The sequence below is a fragment of the Alosa alosa genome, chromosome 19, assembly GCF_017589495.1.
Source record: "Alosa alosa isolate M-15738 ecotype Scorff River chromosome 19, AALO_Geno_1.1, whole genome shotgun sequence".
Lineage (NCBI taxonomy): Eukaryota > Metazoa > Chordata > Actinopteri > Clupeiformes > Clupeidae > Alosa > Alosa alosa.
The window spans coordinates 23,804,261-23,825,346 of NC_063207.1; the positions used below are offsets into that span (position 1 = coordinate 23,804,261).

General features: G+C 47.6%; 1 protein-coding gene across 1 annotated transcript in view; it reads left to right on the forward strand.

The window, feature by feature from the left end:
• kidins220a (kinase D-interacting substrate 220a) overlaps window positions 1–21,086 on the forward strand; it is a 48,630-nt gene that overhangs the window by 23,300 nt on the left and 4,244 nt on the right. The window contains 7 exon segments of the mRNA XM_048270865.1: window positions 12,772–12,950; window positions 13,871–13,951; window positions 13,954–14,102; window positions 15,152–15,268; window positions 15,954–16,004; window positions 18,376–18,405; window positions 20,822–20,959. Coding sequence (XP_048126822.1) covers window positions 12,772–12,950; window positions 13,871–13,951; window positions 13,954–14,102; window positions 15,152–15,268; window positions 15,954–16,004; window positions 18,376–18,405; window positions 20,822–20,959 — 745 coding nt within the window.

Genomic DNA, 21,086 nt, shown 5'->3' on the forward strand with positions numbered 1-21,086 from the left:
TTTTGCGCTCTTTCAGCCCACATTGTGGGATTCTGCGTTTTGTTTCTGTCGTTCTGTGTTTCTGGAACGTCTGGTTTTCCCCTCTTACTGTCTCTAGCTATCTCTTGCTTTAGCAGTGGTAATGAGAGGTGTGTGTGTGTGTGTGTGTTTGTGTGTGTGTGTGTGTGTCTGGCTTGGTCTTGGGTGAAGACTGTCCCCATGCTGGAGGGTGATGGTAGTGTGCTGTTTGAGGAGTGTGTGTATGTGTTGGTGTGTGGGGGGGTGGGGGGAGCTCTTGGCCACTAGTAGTCAGCAGATGTTTGCGTCGTGACTGTCATCGATGTTGTTAATCTGTGTGAAGGAAGCCTGACGTGTGTATGCGCTTGGCCAGCGTCATTGCTGCTGCGGGGGTGTTGAGAGGATGCTGGACCTGCTGTTGGCTAGACACCGTCCATATGAGTAACCAACAGCACAGCATAGAAAAGGAGTAAAAGCCTGTGTTCCTTTCCCCCCCGACTCCACCGATGCCAACCATGGACCTTTTCCTTACTGAAAGAACCCAGTCCTCATGTGCTTATTTCTGCACTTCTCATCTGAAGATTAACTCAAAAGTCCAATCCAGAGAAAGTAGGAGAAAAGTTCACCTCATTTTAATCATCCGCAGAATGTGCCCTAAGCTGCTAATAACATCAGCCTCTTAATAATTTCACAATGATTAACAGTGAGCCTGAGAAGCCATTGTGTGTGTGACTGTGTGCGTGTGTGTGTTCATCTGGTGTGTGATTGTGTGCGGGTGTGTGTTCATCTGGTGTGCGTGCGTGTGTGTGTGTGTGTGTGTGTTTTCATCTGGTGTGCGTGCGTGTGTGTGTGTGCGTATGTGTGCGTGTGTTCATCTGGTGTGTGTGGGGTGCACGTTAACATTGAGCACAAAGGTGGCAGTGTCCTCCGTTGACAGGGCGGCCCAGTCCTTACTAACACGCTCCACCCCTCCTCTTCTTAATCATCATCTTCATCATCATCTTCCTCCTCCTCTTCCTCCTCCTTCTCCGCAGTGGGAAGTGAGATGACAAATCACTTGTCAGTAGCCACGCCAGTCTTGCCCAAGCGCCCTGAGCTCTGAATGCACTTAGACAAATTAAAACCAAAACAAACAGCGTGTGTTCGTCCGACCGACTCTGTATTTATGGATCAAGGCTGCTAACGGCAACAAGCAAATAAAACAAGAATTTCAATAAAACAAAATGTGGATGCATCGACCGGGTTGTATTTCCCCACTTTCCTTCATTTCACTTCTGCATTCGGCGCTCGTTTTTCTCACGTCTATTTAGTTTGAGCGTTTGTTTTCCTTTTGGTTTTGTTTAAAGAACCACCTCCATGTGAAAATGTCTCAATCAATCTCCTGCTCCGGAAAAAAACAACAAGTCGTGACTAGCATCTCGTGGTTATCGCTCTTAAAAAAAAAAAAAAAAAAAAAAGATGGGGAGAGCTAGAGAGAAAAAAGAGCCTAAGAATATCTCCGTTGAGCTCTACTTTGAGAGTGGACTGGTCAGACTGGGGTAGCAGGCGGCGGAAGGCCATAAGCAGAGCACATTAGCAGGCCGAGCGGGCAGGAGAGGAGACGAAGAGGGCGGCGGGGGTCGCGAGGGCAGATTTCTGGCTGCTGGCGGCTGTGATCCGTGGGTAAGTTTCGAGTGGAGTCAGGTCCCCGGGGAGGTTATTTCGGGTGCCCGCGCTCCGCTTTTAGCGTGCAGGAGTGGCGCGGCCTGCCGAGCCAGTGCTGCTCGGGCATCTGGTGCCCCGGCCGGTGCCAGCGCCCAGCCTGGCCAAAACCTGCACCAGAGCACCGCTAACACCTCACACACACACACACAGACACACAACAACACACCAACACACAGATAAACACACTCTCACCAACAAACACATACTACACAACCCAACTACTACACATACAAAAGCTGAAATGTGTGCAGTCACAAGCGCGCACACACACACACACACACACACACACACACCATATTCCACTCCAGCAGGACCCACTTTAATTAATTAGATAGAGGGCGAGAGAGGGGGGGTCCGCCTTGCACTTGAAAACAGGAAGCAGCATCTAGCACAGAAAACAAGAGTGCGAGAGAGTGTTAGAGGCGTCACCTCCACCCCCTCATCTCCTCCTCTCAGGCCGCAGTCCTGGCCTCAGGCTCTGGACGGCACCGTTGCTCTGTTCTCCACAGCATTGGTCAGCTCCAGGACCGTGATACTGTTGCCAGAGAAAGAGGTTGGCAGAAAAAAAGATGGAGAGAAGAGAACATAGTACAGAATCCCTTCTCTCCCTCCATACCTCCATCTTGTACTGGTCAACTCAAGAGCTCTAATACTTTCAATAGAGCATCACAGTCCCGCCCCTCCTCCGAGAGAGCTTAGTTTCCGGAAGTAAATTTCCCATTAATTTCTCCCATTGACGTTTTGGACAAATCTGTATCTAAAGAGTGTTAGAGCATGTATTAGGCTAATCAGTTACGGCGTAACTCATAAGCATACAACATATCATTTCGAGTAAAAAAACGAAGAGAAAGTCCAAAAAAAGTCAAAGGTACAAGACTGTACATATTTTCATTTCCGAGTCAAGGAACTACTCATCCCATAAACCACCGCGCCTCACTGAAAAATATATAAGCAGCACGAACCAGCGCAAAATCATTTCCAACCGGCGACAGCACGCGAACCCTTTCCTCCAAACAGTGATTTAGTTAATAGCAGTTATTTCAGGAGTAATCGTGTAAATAATAGTGTTTTGGTATTGAATGTTATATTTACCATCGTGCATTTTATATTGTGTGTGTGTGTGTGTGTGTGTGTGTGTGTGTGTGTGTGTGAAAGCGGTTAACGTTAGCAACATTGTGAAGTGCTTCTTATCTGACTGCCATCCTGATGCCATGACCGGTGCATGGTCTGCTCTTGGACCACCATATTCAGTTTATTAACTTGCTGTGAATTATTACACAAAATGTTCATTAAATGTACGAAGAAGTATTTCTAGGTTAATTGATTATATGATTCGTACAGTATGAAGGCTACAGTAGCCTAGCTAATGTTAACTAGCATTACCAACCTCCCTGCAAAACTCACCACACAACTTCGTAGGTTTGATAGGTCTTGTCCCTCATGCTGGCCCTTACAAAACCCACAAGCTGACCCTCGACACACAACAGTCAATAATGTGACCCGATTTAAAGTGGTTTTCACCCCTTTGGACACTCTTGATTTCGTCCTTGAAACAGTGAAATATTCACGGGGGCATGGACGGTTTGCTAACCATTTTACTGCAGTGCATCCAGCATGTGCTATCAGCTAGCTAGCTAGTTCAAAGGTTTAAGTACTTAATGGGGATATACAGGGCTTTTTATGCCTCGACTAAGTTGATGTTTCCTATAAACAACAATTCATGTTCATAGAAACAACAAGGTCACTAAAACATAATATATTTCATACCTGTGTTGCTGTTGCTAATGTAGGCTAATGTTAGCAGCATTATAATGACATCACGAATAAAAGACATTTATCTCAAAACGAGGTTAGTGCCCCGTGAACTTTTGGCGTCTATATGAGCATGCACAATCACTTAGTACAGTCGTAGCTGGTTTTGAGTCTACCATGTGCAGTTTTTATGGCTTATAACCGAATTGTCAATGGAGAAATTGCAATGAATTCTTACTTCCGGAAACTCCTGTGGGCGGGACTGTGATGCTCTATACACAAATCCGGCAAAACTACCGAAGTAAGGGGGCGCCATTACTGAGCTGTTGCTGGGTAGCATTGTGCCAGTGCCTCCTATTGGATTCGTTGCGTCCACTGGGATAACAGCCCGCGATTTACGACTGTCTCACTATTATTTTATAATGTCGAGTGGGAAAACGTGTTCCGTTTTCAAGCAATAAAATTACCAGTTGGAACAAAAAAAAATGTGAAACACACAAAATACCCCGGGTGGACTGCCCCTGTCTGGTAGCCTAACGTTAACGTTACCATGCGGTTTGCACAGATAGCAGTTAGCTGTACCTTACCCTTTCCTTTTGAAATGTTTGAAACAGATATTTTCATAGTTTCCTCGTTAGTTCCTTAGTTATTGCTGATGTTAGAGCTAGATATCAGTAGTTACGTAGATATAATATCAACCTAGTCCTAATTATGTCTTTATTCCCTCATTCTCTACTCTAAGCTATTTTCATAAATAATCAGTAAGATCGCTTGTACCTTCATCTGTGACCGGGGGCCACTGTTTAACATCATCAACCCAACAAGCCATACTGCCTGGCTGTAGCTGTCATTGAGGGTGCGTTATCACGGAGATTTGTTTACATACCATATTGGATTGGTTGTGTCCACAGGGATAACAGCCCGCGATTTACGACTGTCTCACTACTTCTTTTAAAATGTCGAGTGGGAAAACATGCCAAATGGACAGATATTTGTATAGTTTCCTCGTTAGCTAGCCTAGCTAGCATAGTTATTGCTAATGTTAGCTAGCTACAGTAGTTAAGTAGATATAATATCAACCTAGTCCCAATTATGTCTTTATTTCCTCATTCTCTACTCTAAGCTATTTTCATACATAATCTGTAAGATTGCTTGTACCTTCATCTGTGACCGGAGGCCACTGTCTAACATCATCAACCCAACAAGCCATACTGCCTGGCTGTAGCTGTCATTGAGGGTGCGTTATCACAGAGGTTTGTTTACATACCAGTAACAGCTCAGTAATGGCGTCGCCAAAAGATGGCAGCCTCCACAGAACGCTCGTCGGATTCGTGTATTGAGATGGGCCAGGATACAAGTATAGAGTGCAGTACTGGTCATGTGATGTAACACAAAATAAGATAAGCAAAGGAGGCACAAACACTCCACACCTCATCATCGTCCTCCTCTTCCTCCAAGCCTCTGCCTGTCTTTTGCTGACTCCCTCCTCTCTAAAGACATACTGATGGTTCTAGCTCTCCTCCAACCGCACGCCGAGGAGGAATAATCCCCATCAGGACTCCCCTGGCTCCCCTGGCCTCCTCCCCGTGTCTCCCTCGGCAGTGGGCTCTCGTCTCCCACAATGCCCTCTGTCATTATCAGCAGCTCCTCTATTCATCTCCCCGGAAACAATCCGTTTCTCACAGAGGCCCGCCTAAAACGGGCTTTGCCGTCGTTTTCTCCCGACGCTGGAAACTTCTTGCTAATGACACTGAAATGAATGCATTTTTTCCCCCTTTTTTTGAGGCAATTGCAGCTAATTAGGAGGACTCTTCTGCTAAGTACTGAAACATTAAGATGACACACGGCTCATTCAGGATTACTTTAATTGGTACAATTTATAGTAATTTGGTAGCAATTACATTTTTTTGGTGGGTGGAGATGAAAGCCTTTTTGTGCGCCGCGTTTTTTGTCGGGTTCTCTTTTGTGATGTAGTCTTAATAAGCTCTTGAATAATGCTCTTCAGAGCGGGAGCGACAATGTCGTTTCCCCCCCTCCCCCTCCCTTTGCCAAGTGCTAAATACTTTTGAACTTTGGCACCCTTGTTTCATGACTCTTTCTTCTTCCCCCTCCCTCTCGCGCTCCATTGCGGCGTTCATGAGCAGTTCCGTCACGTAGCTGAGTTTGTCTGTGAAATCTGCCACCAGCTAACAACCGAGATGTTTATATTTTTTCACCGTACCCCCCCCCCTCTCTCAATTCTCTCTTTTAAGAGGCAGGCTATTGTTGCCTGGCCGACTGGTCCCTTCTCGAGCTGTTTGGTAGCAGGAGTAAACTTGTAATTTAATAGCCTGCAGCCTTTTATTTGTGCGGCAAGTCCCCCCTAAAGCCCTTGGAGTGATAAGGCGCCTGGAAACCCATCTATTTCCCAATAGAACTGGGGCTATCGAGGACGGGCAGGGCTTTATTGGGTGCACACAGTGTCCGTGACAAACAGCGTGACCTCCAGATGGATAAGACGGCACAGAAGGGGAAGGGCGCGAGGAGAGAGAGAGAGTGAGAGAGCGAGATGGAGAGAGAGAGGGAGGCCGACAGGCCAACAGAAGGACGTCTAGAGGAGAGAATGAGAAACCCGGGGTGGCAGAGCGACAAGGAGAGAAAGGGAGCTGATCGAATGTCGTTATGATGGTGTGATTCCTCCTTTTTTTCTGCTGTTTTTTCATGTCCTTCTGGGTGCTCGAGGTCTCCAAATGTTTCCTGCAGCCTGTACCCTGGGCCTGTGAGGGCGCTGTATGTAGACGATCTAATGATAAGCAGGGTGAATTTGACACAGCACACAAGCAGCTATATAGCAGAAGGTGCCATCCACAGCTGACTTAAGGCCATGGACCTGCTCTGCTGAGTTTAGATGAGCTCCTCCACCATCAGGTCAGTGCAGGTAATGCATTGTACCGTCCAGTTAATGGCGGTTATTATAATAAATACACAATATTCACATCATACTTTATATAAATTAATTGAAACAATAGGCGAAGGAGTTACGTTACTCTGAAAGGCGAAACGCTATAAGAGGAAAACGACGCCCAGCGACGATGCGAGGTCAGTTCTTTCTCTGTTTTCAGACCTGTTTCAGTTCATTTGCACTGTGGGTGTAGGTCTATACCTGGGTGGAAAATCTCAGCAACTGACATGGCCCCAGTAATCACATTTTGGGGGCTGGACAAAGGGCATGCAATAGTCCTTGTTCCATGTTTGGCCGATCTTGCTTCAAGAACTCTCTCTCCACATCTTTCCCCATTGATCTCTCTCTCTCTCTCTCTCTCTCTCTCTCTCCCTCTTTTTCTCTCCCTCTCTCTCTAGCACAGAGGGGATTAAAAGATTTGAAGCAAGATCAGACACATGCTGTTTTTAAGTTTCACTGCAAAACAAAAGAGATTGAAATGTTATTCATTCAGAATCAAATGAGTCTTTTTGAGGCAGTTTCCCTCGTTTGGAAAAATGTGATTAACATTCCCTAATGGATTATAAAACCCAGTAATATCAAGGCATGTAATAATGGTATTAATTTATATGGTGCATTTTGGCATAATGAACATCTTAATTAACTCATTGGTATGCCACCAAGTTAACTCAATGCACTCAGTTGGTATACATATTATTTGACCATGATTCGTGTGTGTGTGTGTGTGTGTCCACACCATGCAGTGTGTTTTCAGTCTCTATCTGACATGTCTGAGGGACAACCATGAAAGTCTTTGTGTGCATCTTTTTGTGGTTTCAGAGCAGATGTGCTGGAATAGTGTCTACATTTCAATGTGTGTGTGTATTTCTGTGTGTATCAGTCTGTATTTCTGTGTGTGTGTGTGGGGGGGGTGGCGTTTCCCAGTATCTGTGGTCATTGTTGGGCGCGGTGTGCATGGTAAAAGGTTGAGGTGGTATAAATAGCCTGGTAGGGCGGCGCGGGGTCGGCGATGACCTTTTCAAAGGCACACTGGAGCTCATCATCCTGTCAGTCGCCCCCCGGCAGCCGGACGCACCGCGGAACTTACTAGAATACAGGCGACTACGGAGGTCACCAGAGGTCAAAGTGGCACAAGGCTCTATGGGTGGAGGATAAAGAACAAGAGAACACCACAGAGAAAGGGAAGAGGAGAGGGAGGCAGGGGGAAGGAGGGAGGGAGGGAGAGAGAGAGATATGTAACAATTGAACGGAAGTGGACAAAAGGTCTAGCCTAGCTGGGTTATGTCAGGCAGTGGTGGCAGCTGTTGTTTGAGAATGAATGTTGGACACTTTCACTAGTAAAAACACAGTCACCAATGTGTGTCGTTTCTTTAGAGGAGTTTTGTGGGAAGAACCTGTAGCGAAATTTGTCTTGAGTTCAGTTGAGTTCGTATCTGACAGGATACGTGAGTCAGGCCTCGTACACTTCCTCCTCCTCCTCCTCCTCCTCTCTCTTTTTCTATTTTCCCCCCTCTCTGTCTGTCTCTGTCTCCATCTGTCTCCCCCGAGACATCTCTTGCAACTGCCTGACTGCGGAATGGACGGTCCCAACGTGGTACAGATCGGCCGGATGCCCCACCTACGTGTTTTCTCGATTCATTTCCTCAAGTGTCGACTTTTATTTACCTGGAGAGGGCCAACCAGTTCCTGAGTCTCCTCCAGCCTGTCCTGTGGTCTGAGGAAATGTGCTGGCTTGTTTGACTACACCTACAGTGTCAGTCGTGCCATGCATCACGCATCACCCCTGACTGTTTGTTATGTCTGAGGTGCCTATTCCCATTACTGCTCAGCTACCCCGGTCCAGTGAAGGCTGACCAAAATCAAGACTGGCCTGTTAGGCTGGTATTGGCCGAGCCTGTGTGTAGTTGCCAAGCAACTGCTCCAGTGTGTGGATTGGCCGTGGGTTATTTTGTTTGTTTTCAGCGAAGCGTGTGTGTGTGTGTGTGTGTGTGTGTGTGTGTGTGTGTGTGTGTGTGTTTGTGTGTTTGTTTTAATTTCTCTTTATTTAAGTTGTTGGGCTGGAAAGGTCTCTGGTCAGATGAATTTAATTATCGTGTAGAGGCCCATCGGAATGTGACGGTCCACTGCGGCTGCTCCATTTCTGACGTTGTAGTGTTTTGTTATCGGCCAGGCCTGTGTTCCATTACTTGGTGCGCTGTGGGCCCTGTTGACGCGGATCAGTGATTGATCACGGGGGCTCGTTCATGTTAGAAGGATTTGGAAAGACCTCTGAATGGACCTCGGTCCGGTTTGGGCCCCGGTCCACGGTCTGGGCGTTGGATGAGAAGACCAACTGTGGCCGTGTTACATAATTACCAGTTTAAGAGGCCATTCTTCATTCTTCTAAGATGGAAAATGAATCTGACCGGTACTGGTGCTCGATGGTTATGCCTCATGCGGTGTAGTGATATTCATGGCAAGCACACACACACACACACCAGGCTGTGTGTGGACAGACACTGCTCTGCTCTGTGTTTCTGGTGGAACAGGCACACTCAAAGCCCTCCTGGTTGGTATCATTGGAAGAGGCGCTGTAAGCAGAGACGCAGAGAAGAGTTGAGCGGCACAGTTGCTGGGGTAGAATATGGGAAAGGGCCAGCAGGACATTTGCAGGGTGTTTTTTTCCGCATCTGCTTTTGTGCATGTGTGTGTGTGTGTGTGTGTGTGTGTGTGTGTGTGTGTGTGTGTGTGTGTGTGTGTGTGTGTGTGGGACGTGCTCTGGTTCTGGTGGTGTGGTGGTGGTGGTGTTTTCTGGAGAGGTGGATGAGGAGGATGGAGGGCTCAGCTGGATTTGGGTTCGATAAGCGTTCACACCGAAGCGCTCCCGCGAGCTGCGAGGCCTGGTGCTGTGCGAGCCCTAGCTACACAACGCTGGACGGATCAATGGCGCCATTGTACGAGGGGAGGGATGTCTTGAGTCCTGATGTGCTTTTATCTCCATGTCGGCTTCTCTCCTAAAAGCAGAATCTCCTTTTTTTTTGTGCTCCAATTCCGCTCTCTGGGAAAAAAACTAGAAATGCTCGATTCCGCTGATTCCCAGAACGCTGTTACAAGATGGGAGTGCCATTATGAGCAGTGCCTTTGTGTCATTTGCGTATCTCACTCAATCTCCCAAGCACAGAATGTACCCAGTAAAAAAAGTAATTTGTACAAATGACTTGATGTCTGTGCCAAGTTTTCCCCTCTTCAAAAAGCTATTTTACTTTTTTTTCCAAGTAGAAGAGTTCCATTGGCAAGAGCTGAAGATGTAAATAGGCTTCTTTGTGCTTGTTGAAAAACAGGCAAATGAAACAGTTCCTAAACCACTCTGCTAGCTCATTGGAAGCTTTTCTGGATGGACAGAGGCGATACGTCCGGCTCCGGCCCCCGACTAAAGAAGCGACTCATTCTTGAGGAGAGGAGAAGGCCTGCTGGTGTGACTAACTTCCCCAAAAGTCCCCCGCAGTCCGCTGACCAGTGGCAGACGCGGTCGGCCGCTGCGCTGTTGCCCCAGTCCAGGCTCATCCGGACACAGGAATGGCCGCGTCACGCTGGCGTGTTTTCCGGGCGGTTTTGTCCGCTGTTGTGCTTGGATCACTGTGATTGGAAGGGGGTGTGTGTGTGTGTGTGTGTGTGTGTGTGTGTGTTTGGGGGTGGGGGATTGCAGGCAGTTTGCAACTGCCAGACTAAATAAGAAAGACTCTCTCAGCCTGGGGTGGGTTCACTGTGGAGTAATTCAGTCACTGTGTGCATATGACTACTATATCTGTTATTATTTCTTCAGTAGACTGTGTTTGTTGTGAATTATCCCAGCATAATATGGACATTCAAATCAAAAGTGGCTACAGTAGCTTCACAGGATATGGCCCATACAGTTTGTAGTCTTTGTCCTTCTTAATGTGTTGTGTTTTCAGCATACATTCCATCATTGTTGTGCCCTAGAAGTGTTTAGTGGAATGTGAATGGTAGCATGCATTTACATGTCTGTGATGGAGGAAGGCCGGTTTCTAGGGAAGCTCTCAGCACTGGCTCCTTTTTGTCTGTGAGTGAAGGCATGCATACTGTACAGACACACGCACGCACACACACACACACACACACTTAAACAAATAAACAAGTCCAGCTGGACCATCTAAATGGCCTCCGTGCAGCCTAATCTAGCACATGGGAAATAAACCCAAATGCATTCCCTTGCACTCCTGTCACTGTAGAAGCCAGGTGTTTGCCTGTGTGAGTGTCTGTGTGTATGTTTGTTTGTTTGTGTCAGCAGGTTCCGCTTTTGCATGAGAATGTTTTTATAGATCTTTATCTGCCATATTTTTGCATTTATTTCTCTCTGTGTATCTCTATCTCTTTCTTTCTTTCTTTCTTTCTTTCTTTCTTTCTTTCTCTCTCTCTCTCTCTCTCTCTCTTTTTCTCTCTGTGTGTGTGTGTGTGTGTGTTAGGCAATGTTTGAAGATTATCTAGGACATTAAGTCTATTTGTGCACATCTCTATACTGATGCATATATGCATAGAAAAAAGTGAGAAAAGGGTACAGTCTCACATATTTTGGCATTTATGTTCTGTCTGCACCTCTCCAACTTACACTCTCACTCTCTCTCTCTCTCTCTCTCTCTTACTCACTCACTCACTCACTCACTCACTCACTCACTCACTCACACAGACACATGCGCGCACACACACACACACACACACACGCTCACACACAGAGTAGCTTTATTGAGCTCCCCCATCCACCTAATGACGCTCATGTGAAAGGTCAGCTGACTATTAATGCAGCCTCCTGCACTGACCCCCTGACCGGCTGGCCCGCCGAGCACAGTGTGGGCTTTTGTCCATCCCAGGCCACAGCTGCTGTCGTTTCACACCCACAGCCGCTCCACCTAGCCCTACGCTGCCTCCGTCAGTTCCAGCACTCTGGTGCAGCATCACGGGAGGTGTTCTAGAAGGTTCAGCCTAAAACCGTTTCAAAGTACTTTCCTGTTTTGTGTTTGTGGAGAAAGTGGTTGATGCTTCCAGCGTGATAAAGAGTTTTATCAGAGAGCAACATTTCCAACTTGACAAAGATGAGTTTATATCTGAGTTTGTGACTGTAGTTATTACAGGTGGAAGTGCGCTGAACAAATTGATTTGCAAAGTGAAGGTGCCCATACCTCAGACACTTGCAGGCCTGTTTGTGCAGCCGGAAATGTTTTCTGTATGATGAGATTATAGGAGTCTGGCTGTGGCAGTGTTTACAGGCAAGCAGTAGCTCGGTAGCTAGCCCCCCCACCCCCACATACACGCACACACACACGTACACACACGCACACACACACCCAACACACACACATGTTTGTTTACTCCGGAGAATCCACCTCAGCTGGGCATCAGCAGATCTGAGTCTGCTGTTGTGTCAACCCCTCTCCTCCCAAATCCGCCGAATTTCACCCTCCCAAATCCGATTACGCCGAAACCGCCTCCCCAGGGGCCCTGCCAAGACACGAGCTCAGCCACCCTCTGCTACATAGAACCCAGGTTCCTGTAATCAATCCAGCAATATGGAGTCCTTAGAACCCAGGTTCCTGCGTTTTTGTTTTTCTGGCAACATGGAATGAGAAATAAGTTCCACGTATCCATGCTGGCCTTGGCCCGGAGACAAAGTGAGAGAAATAATGTGAAGAAGGCAGAAAGAGATGGGAATTCCCCCACCTCCACCACCAAGGCCCGCTAGCAAATTTTCCCATAATTCACAGAGACTGCAGCAAGATGTAGCGATTATGAGGGAAGTACGACGCATACAGTGCAACTACAGCCAGGGAGAGAGAGGAAAGAAAAAAAAAAGATCTAGAATGTCTCCGATTTATCTGAAAGGGCCTCCCACGCACTGAAAGATGAATTTGGCGCAGGAAGTCATTAATCTCTGAGCATCTCTCATTTTTCTTCGCCGACATGCATGTGCGCTCCGAGTCGCCACTAAATAGAGAGGGTATCAAACACGCTCAGTGTTTTGAAGTAGCGAGTCTCGGCAAGGTGCGAATAATTGATGATGTTTAGCAGGGCACTGTTGTCTCTGGTGCATGTCTGTGGAGTGTGAATGTGTTTCACTGGCACCGTCGGAGGAGCTAAACGCTTATTTCTTCACCTCCCACTAGGCCGTTAGTTTTGTTGTCATAAATAAACACATAAATAAATGATAACGATGTTCTTGTTAGAGGGATGTGTTATGAGTTGTGTTCAGACCCATAGTTTTCAGGCTTACTGTGTGGATTACTAATATGAGAGCCTGTGAAATATGCTGGGATTGTTTACGCCATTCAAAGTGAAGATATTGCATGAATATTTAAAAGTGCTCCGTGTGGTTCGTTTTTCTCCAGAATTTCCAAGAACATCCCGACCACCAAAGACGTGGAGCCACTGCTGGAGATTGATGGGGATATCCGGAGCTTCGAGGTGTTCCTGTCGTCGCGGACGCCGGTCCTCACAGTGCGCGATGTGGAGATGTTCCTGCCCTGCACAGTCAACCTGGACCCCAAACTCCGGGAGATCATCGCAGGTCAGTCCAGACTAAGAGCCACATAATCTATTATAGCTTTACCACCACCACCTCACCAACCCCCCTCCATACAACTCTGTGTGCCCACAGACCTGAGGTCTGAGCCAGTGCAGAGCCTGGATGTGATAAAACACTGCAGTTTGCCCTTGGTCAAGACTCTACTCACATATCCCTACACTGCGACCCTGTCAAAATTGACCAAAGTGAAGAAGGAACAATTCCCTGTATCAGAGTCTTTTATTTTGTAATATGTGGGTTTAATTCTGATGATGGCTGTTTGTGATGAGCAGCGTTTAGAGATGCTTAGGTTCGATGTGCCTGATGTGTTCCCCAGAGGGACATGAGAGGCTCCGTATGTTCCTTCAACCACAGTATATACTCATCAACTTTCAATTTTTCACTGTCAGTTTTCACACATGCTACTAAGATAATTGAAGGCAAATAAGTCAGTGTTTCAGAATGAGACTTTTAGCAGATTGCTTGGAAATGCATGGAGTTTTCTCTGCATGGGAGTTATTTGTTTATGTTTCACAGAAGTGGCATCGTTTGGCCTTTTGAGTTTGTGTTTAGCTTATGACAAATGGTCCAAAAATGTTCTGATGTCTTTGGCTACAGTTAGGTATGCGTGGGAGGATCTGAGTGGCTTTATTAGTGAAGGCCAAGATATGATCAAACTTCAGAGATGAAACGTCCCTTTCTCTTTCTCTCTCTCTCTCTCTCTCTCTCTCTCTCTCTCTCTCTCTCTCTCTCTCTCTCTCTCTCTCTCTCCTCTGACTCTTTTTCTTCTCCCCTTTTCTCTTCTCTCTCTCGCGCTCTCTCTCTCTCTCTCTCTCTCTCTCTCTCTCTCTCTCTCTCTCTCTCTCTCTCTCTCTCTCTCTCTCTCTCTCTCTCTCTCTCTCTCTCTCTCTCTCTCATCTCAGATGTCCGTGATGCCAGGGAGCAGATGCACATTGGAGGAGTGGGCTATCCCGCACTGCCCCTGCAGGCCTCGGCTTTCCGTGGCCGGGTTCGGGCACCCCGCCATTGGTGGCGGCCTGCTCGCCCAGCGGCTCCATGCCCGGGCCCTTCCCCCCCGGAGCACCACTCCCCCCGCAGCCCCACAGCAGCTACTACAGCGGCCTCACCGGCCCACAGCACCCCTTCTACAACAGGGTGAGATGACTCATGGAGACACACACACACACACACACACAAAAGACACACACACAAAATGCAACATGAGTCACACACAGAGACACGCATATACACACACAGTACAACAGAGTGCACAGAAGACACAAACAAATGACTCTTGGCAATCCACATTTGACAGGGTGAGGTTCAACACTGAAACAAACAAATAATCTCTGATCAAATAAGCTCTAAGATTAGGACAGTTTGCTTCACCTAGTTTAATTTATTACACACACACACACACACACACACACACACACACACACCAAAGCAGGGCGAGTCCTCCCTCTGCCAGCCCTCCAACCTGCTGCTGCGGCGGCTGCTGGCTGGCCAGACCCAGTGCGTGCTCCCAGAAGCCCACAGGGGAGCGGAGGCCTCCCCAGCGCCAGCAGATGGACAGCTGGAGCTCGGACACGCCGCCAGACTGACAGGAGGAGGGCCTCTCTTTTTCAAACTTCTCCAACTCCTCATCCACTCACCTGACATATGCACAGCTGAAACAACTTGCCTGCTTTTTAAGGCCCAGTTGACTGAGGTGGTAGTAGTAGGAGTGCACAAATATTTGTCTGAATGCATATCCTCCGAAATTATCCACCGTTCAGATGAGGTTTGGTTGGATGTTTTCGTTTTTATTCGGCTGGAACTGTAAACAGGGCATAAGAGTTGGCTGGCTGTCTTTTCAGAGGGGCCATCCAGTAAGTGGAACCTAGTCTTAGTTGCTATGTGCCACATCCTGAAAACATTTGAAACCCATTTATTTGCACACCAAGCCATTTTTAAACATTAAGATTTGTTATTTTTGATGTTTGTAAAGTGTGGTTTGGTTCCAGTTAGTGGAACATCCGTTCACTTCTGACCATTTTATGATTTTTCCCCTATTTTAACTTGTGGGTGTTTTGTTTCTTTATTTGTTTATGTGTTGATCATTTACAGTCTTCATTTACTCCTCCTCAGTGGCTGGTCAGCATCTCTCTCTTTCTCTCTCTCTCTCTCTCCATCACTGACCCTGTTTTCTTGGCCCCCCTCAGCCATATTTCCCCCACCATGTCTATCACCTGCCGAGGCATTACTCTGCCATTACCCATCATGCCCCTCCATTACGCCCGCCCACTAAACCTGGCTTTCACAAGGATCCCAACGGACTCGTAAGTACCCAGCCCAACCAGACCTCAGGCAGTCTCTCAGGCCCAACACACACTAATACAGACTTATAACCAACCATGCAAATGACTTGGAACCACTTGTTGACATCATTAAATGGAACCGAATTGGTCTTTCATATGTATTTATTTGAGTCTAATTATTTTGGCACTTTTATGTTGAAAGTTATTGTATTGTGTCTGAAATGTAATGAATTGTATTACTTGGTCGAAATCACACGTAGAGAGAAATAGTTCCTTAGTGCTCTAGTTCAATAGTTCCTTAGTGCTCTAGTTCAATAGTTCCTTAGTGCTGTAGTTCCAGTTTGGTTCCATGTCCACTGGCTACATGTTTGTGAGTGTGGCCACTTTTGCTGAGTGTCTCAACAGCACACATTCATAGATCAGCTTTAGAGAACAACACCAGCCAGCATTTCCATCTTCACCCCCTGGCCTCTCTGTGTGTGTTTGTGTAAATGAGCGTGTGTGTGTGTGTGTGTGTGTGAGTATTTTTAGACAAATGAGTTTGTATGTGTGTGTGTGAGTATTTTTAGACAAATATTTGTGTGTGTGTGTGTGTGTGTGTGTTTCCTCTGTGCCTCTCTATCTCTTCCTCTCTTCTCTTCATTTCATCTCCTCACGTCGCCCCTCCCCTCCCCACTAACCTCGCCCAATCCTGTGTCCCCATCAGGACGCTATCAAAGAGGATGCCCGGGAGGCCGCCCCGCCCCCCTCTCCCATGGTAACACCAGGAGTGTGTTTATGTGTATGAGTGTGTGTCTGCGCCACACTAGTCCCATGTCCTACACTGCAGCCTCTACTACACACACACACACACAGACACACACACGCACGTCCGTTCATAAACACACCTTTGCATGACTGATAGTGCTGTCTTAAGAGGAAACCCTGTTGGGTCCATGTGTGTTTGGATGCTGATAGTGCTGCGCTGTTTAGCATCAGAGTTGGATTATTCCTCAGTGTTTGACATGGCAGACATGTTCGCATTATTATCAACTCCCAGAGTCTGTGCATGTTCTGGGGTGCTGAAAGTTTGGAGCGTGTTTCGAGTGCCACAGTGGTTTAGTTATCGTTTCCTACACATTCACGACATTCCTACTCAATTGCATTTAACAGAGCAGGGCTTTAACATATTGTGTAGCTGTGTGGTGTTTGGGTCTGGACAGCTGGATGATGTATGCATGCCTTTGTGTGTCATGGTATGTGTGTGTGTACGTGTGTGTGTGTGTGTGTGTGTGTGTGCTTGTGCTTGTGTGAGTGTTTTATGTGAGGTTGTGCATGCTGCTTGTGTGTGTGTGTGTGTGTGTGTGTGTGTGTGTGTGTGTGTGCGCGCGCATGTGAGGTACTGGAGAACTCTGAAGACAGCAGAAAGGGAACAGAGAACAGATGTGCAGTGATAAAGGCGGCGATGCTGGAATGTGGTCCTCTCGGACTATCTGACAGCGGCATAAGCAGCTGGCGTCATGCACTCTGGGAACACACTGCCCGCTCTCATCCCATCACCACAACCTCGGACTCTCCTCCCCTCCCCTCTCCTCCCCTTCTTTCCCCTCTCCTTTCCTCTCCTCCCTTTCCCTCTCCTCTCCTCTTCTCCCTCATCCCTGCTTTATCCCTTCTTCTCCTCTCTTTTTCATCCTCTAGTCTCCTCTCATCACTGTTCTACCTTCTCTTCATTGTCCTTTTTTATCCATTGTCCTCACCTCTCCCTTACCCAGCCAGAGCCCTCGGGTCTTCACCCAGACTGACCACTGCAACTATTGCCCATAAAACCAGCAAGAAATTGCTAATTTAGCCCCTTCTCACTCTCTTCCCCCTCTCTCTTGCCCCTCTCTCTTCCCCCTCTCTCTTCCTCCTCTCTTCCCCCTCTCTATTGCCTTGTCCTTTCTTTGTGTACTTCTTTTTTTATTTCTCCATCTTTAATAGCTCCCCTCTCATTTCCTGTCCTGACCCTCAGTAGCTCCTTCTGTCCGTCTCTGTCTCTCTCTCTCTCTCTCTCTCTCTCTCTCTCTCTCTCTCTCTCTCTCTCTCTCTCTCTCTCTCTCTCTCTCTCTCTCTCTCTCTCTCTCTCTCTATCTCTCTCACTCCCTCTCTCACTCCCTCTCTCTCTCTATCTGTTCTGCTCTGTTGTCCTCTGGGCGCTGTGGTGTAATTGGCTGCTGATAGTGGAGGCTGGCTTCCTCTGTCAGAGGGATTAGCATCAGCAGCAGGGCCATGTGCACAATGCAGCGCGCCGGCCTTATCTCCACCCAGAGACGCTTCTTCCTCCCTCACGTGCCTCTGTTTCCTCTCCCCTTCTCTCAATCTTTTTTTTTCCTCTCTCTCTCTCTCTAGCTTGTTCTCTCTCTCTCTCTCCCTCTCCCTCTCTCTCTCACTCTCTCTCTCGTTCGGTTGCTCTCTCTGTAATTACTGTCTTATCACAGGCGATGCTTTCTCACCCGTCTGTCTGGGTGGGGTGGGCTGGCTGGCTGGCTGGCTTTTTAAAGGTTTTCTCATGATAGAACTTCTGCATTCCTTTTTTTTTGTCCTGTCCTCACTCCGGAGGGGACTCTGCATTCCCCTGTCTCCATCCCTCCCTTAAAAACCTAACAGGCTTATGCGCTGGCTCTGCCTCTCCAAGGGTCGCCCGCTGAGATTAGGAATCTCCAGCTTCGATTAAGAATGTGTAGTTTTAAGTCCGATTTGAAGTGCCATGAACTCGGGCGACTTAAAAGGAGAGATTTGGGCAGATTCAGACTGTGCCTCCGGTCTGATTCCGAGAAGCCCAGGTGGATGGAACGCCAGGTGCCTGTTCTTCTGCACGTAGTATGATTGACTGTGGTGGAGAGGATGTTTTATGTCCCTCCTTCACCTTCTGTCTGGTTTAGCACAATGGGTTTAGCAGGTGGCCTAATGTTCTCCTTCTGTCTGTTACCCCTCATCCCCCCCTCTCTCTCTCTCTCTCTCTCTTTCTCTTTCTCTTAACCCCCCTCCCCACCCCCTCTCTCTCTCTCTCTCTCTCTCTCTCTCTCTCTCTCTCTCTCTCTCTCTCTCTCTCTCTCTCTCTCTCTCTCTCTCTCTTTCTCTCTTTTTCTCTCTCTCTCTTTCCCAAACAGTTAAAGACACAGGCTTCCAAAGCCAAGCAGGTACTGATCTCTCTGGACCGTACTAAACCCTCTGCTCTGCTGCTGTTGCCAACTAGTCACACTCTTGCTCTCGCTTTTTTCCCCTCACTCGCTCACTCACTCAGCATGCCGCTTAGAAACCAACACTGGCCATCGCTTAGCTTAAGTCTGCACTGCTAATATCTTTTTCCCTTCCATTCAAGTCCTTCTCTCTCTCTCTCTCTCTCTTTCTTTCTTTCTTTCTTTCTTTCTTTCTTTCTTTCTTTCGCTCTTTCTTTCTTTCTTTCTTTCTTTCTTTCTCTCTTTCTTTCTTTCTTTTTCTCTTTCTTTCTTTCTTTCTTTCTTTCTTTCTTTCTTTCTTTCTTTCTTTCTTTCTTTCTCTCTCTTTCTCTCATTGTTTTGACCTTTGATCCATTCAATCAAACTGTTCTGTTACTGACATGGACTTCATGTGTGTGCTATAATGTATGGCTTAAATATATCAAGTCTCAGCCCTAGTTATTATATTTCATTCACACAGTGTGTGTTACTGTCCCACGCATACACACTCCTGATACACACGTCACAGAGTACTGACAAGGACGCCCCATTTAGCAGTTTCCAATGGAGACGACGGAACACATCACAGTGCGGCATATTCACTGTGCCCAGATGAAGTAAATATGGGGACACAGCAGACTGTAAAGCTGAGACGCTAGCGCTGGCGCTGTGGAAGGCATCGTACTGCGGCGTGCCAGGCTGGCCTCCTCTGGCTGTGCTGGGCTGTGCAGGGCTGTGCAGTGCTGTGCAGAGCGGAGCTTGAGTCTGGTACTGTAACCTCCATGGCCACACATCTCCCAAATATGAATCATCCCAGCTGTCGCCGTTTTTATTGGCAAATGAATAGGGTGATTAAATCGGCCGGTCTCTCAAATGAGAATGCTGGGTGTGAGTCATTAAGCCGCTATTGCAGAGGCCTTGAACCCCACCCCCCAACACACACACACACACAACACACACACACATACACACTAATACACACAGGCAGACACACACACTCACCAAATGCCCCCACCCTCCTGTTCATGATGGAGAATCAGTCAGTGGCCATTATATTCCAGAGATCTGCAATATGGGTCATAACATTTCCAATTCCCACTAATACATCTGTGTGGCTCTGGGCGTCTCTGAGGATGCCAGGTCCCTTTGTCCTGCTGTCCATGCAAGACACTCAAGCGCTTTGCGGCCAATCAGAACCCTGTCAATCACACGCATAGACATCAGGGTTTATGTCTTTATAATAAATATTTTAAATTGACACATATGTGTTGGCTCTCCTCTCCTGTAGGGCATCTGAACCGATAAAAGCAGCAGTCTGCATTTTTTGGAAGAAAACTTTCTGTGCTTCCAAAAATATTATCTTTCCTTTCGAGGGCCTACTGTGTTTTTTCTTTTTTTTGTCTCTCCTCTTCCTCTCGGTCCTGATAGAGAGCATCCTGTTCAGGTCCCGAGGAACACGCCGGCCGTGCTCTTCCTCCTTATCAGGCCAGCGGCCTCTGGGAAGCCGAGCCCCTGGCCGAGGAGCGAGCACTGCGCCGCGCTGCACAGGAGAGAGGGCTAGTGGTGCTTACCGCTCGATTATCACCCCCGTGTAGTGAGGAGAGGTGGAGGAGAAAAAGAAAGATCGAAAAAGAGAGAGAGGTAGAGGGAGAGAACTGTAGACTGGCCGACCACAGGCCCTCTTCCCATCTCTCTTTCTATAACCTTCATGTGGTCTGCTGCCACATACACACAGACACACACACACACACAGCAGACCAGGTGCTGTGGTCAGACGAGTGCCTGCCGCAGCGTGAGGCTTCCCAGCCCAGCAGGAGCCCTGCAAGCTGACTGCCAGCAGAAGCGGCAGCATCGAGCAAGCAAGCAACACCACCTGTATGGAGTGGCTATTTTTATAAACGTGTGTGTGTGAGTGTGAGCGTGCGTCTGTGTGTGTGTGTGTGTGTGTGGCCCACGCCTGTCTGAAAGCACCGACAGACAGCCTCCTGCTCTCTAAACGTTCGTTTAAACACCAATGATAATAACACTTAAACAGTTACTCCCCCACCGCCACACCTTCCCCCGCAGTAGGCCCAACTTAGCGACTGTAGTGGTGTTGGTCTCTTATTGGCCTCATGCATATCAGTCCTATTTGGATTCTGGGCCTCCCACGTTTCCTCCCAGGTGCTCTCTCTTGATAAACTGCCACCATTTTTAGGGGTTTATTTTGGGCTTTTGGAGCTTTTTGCATTCAGGCTCATTTTTTTCTTTCTCCCACTTGATTAAAGACAACTGCATCTTCTCTATTTGGCCTAGCGTAGCTCCTTCCTCTATGTGTCCGAGTTGTGTGAATGTGCTCTTAAGTGTTTAGTGAAGGGGAAGTGCTTCTCTAATGGCGGTTTTGTGTGTGGACACACAGGCCCCTGGCTCTGGCATGGCTGCCGCTCCGTGGGTCCCTCTCAGCTCCATGACCACAGACGTGGTGTGTGAGCGCGCGAAGCAGATCGAGGGCCTGGACACCAGCATGCTGGAGCAGTACACCACCACCATTAAAAAGGTGAGGAAGGCCTCAGTCAGAAAAAAGCCCATCGTGTACAAATAAAGATGGGTAGACGTTGCACAAAGAATGGGTTGCATTATTAAAACGTCAAAACAAGACCTACCAAATAGCTTACCACAGCAAT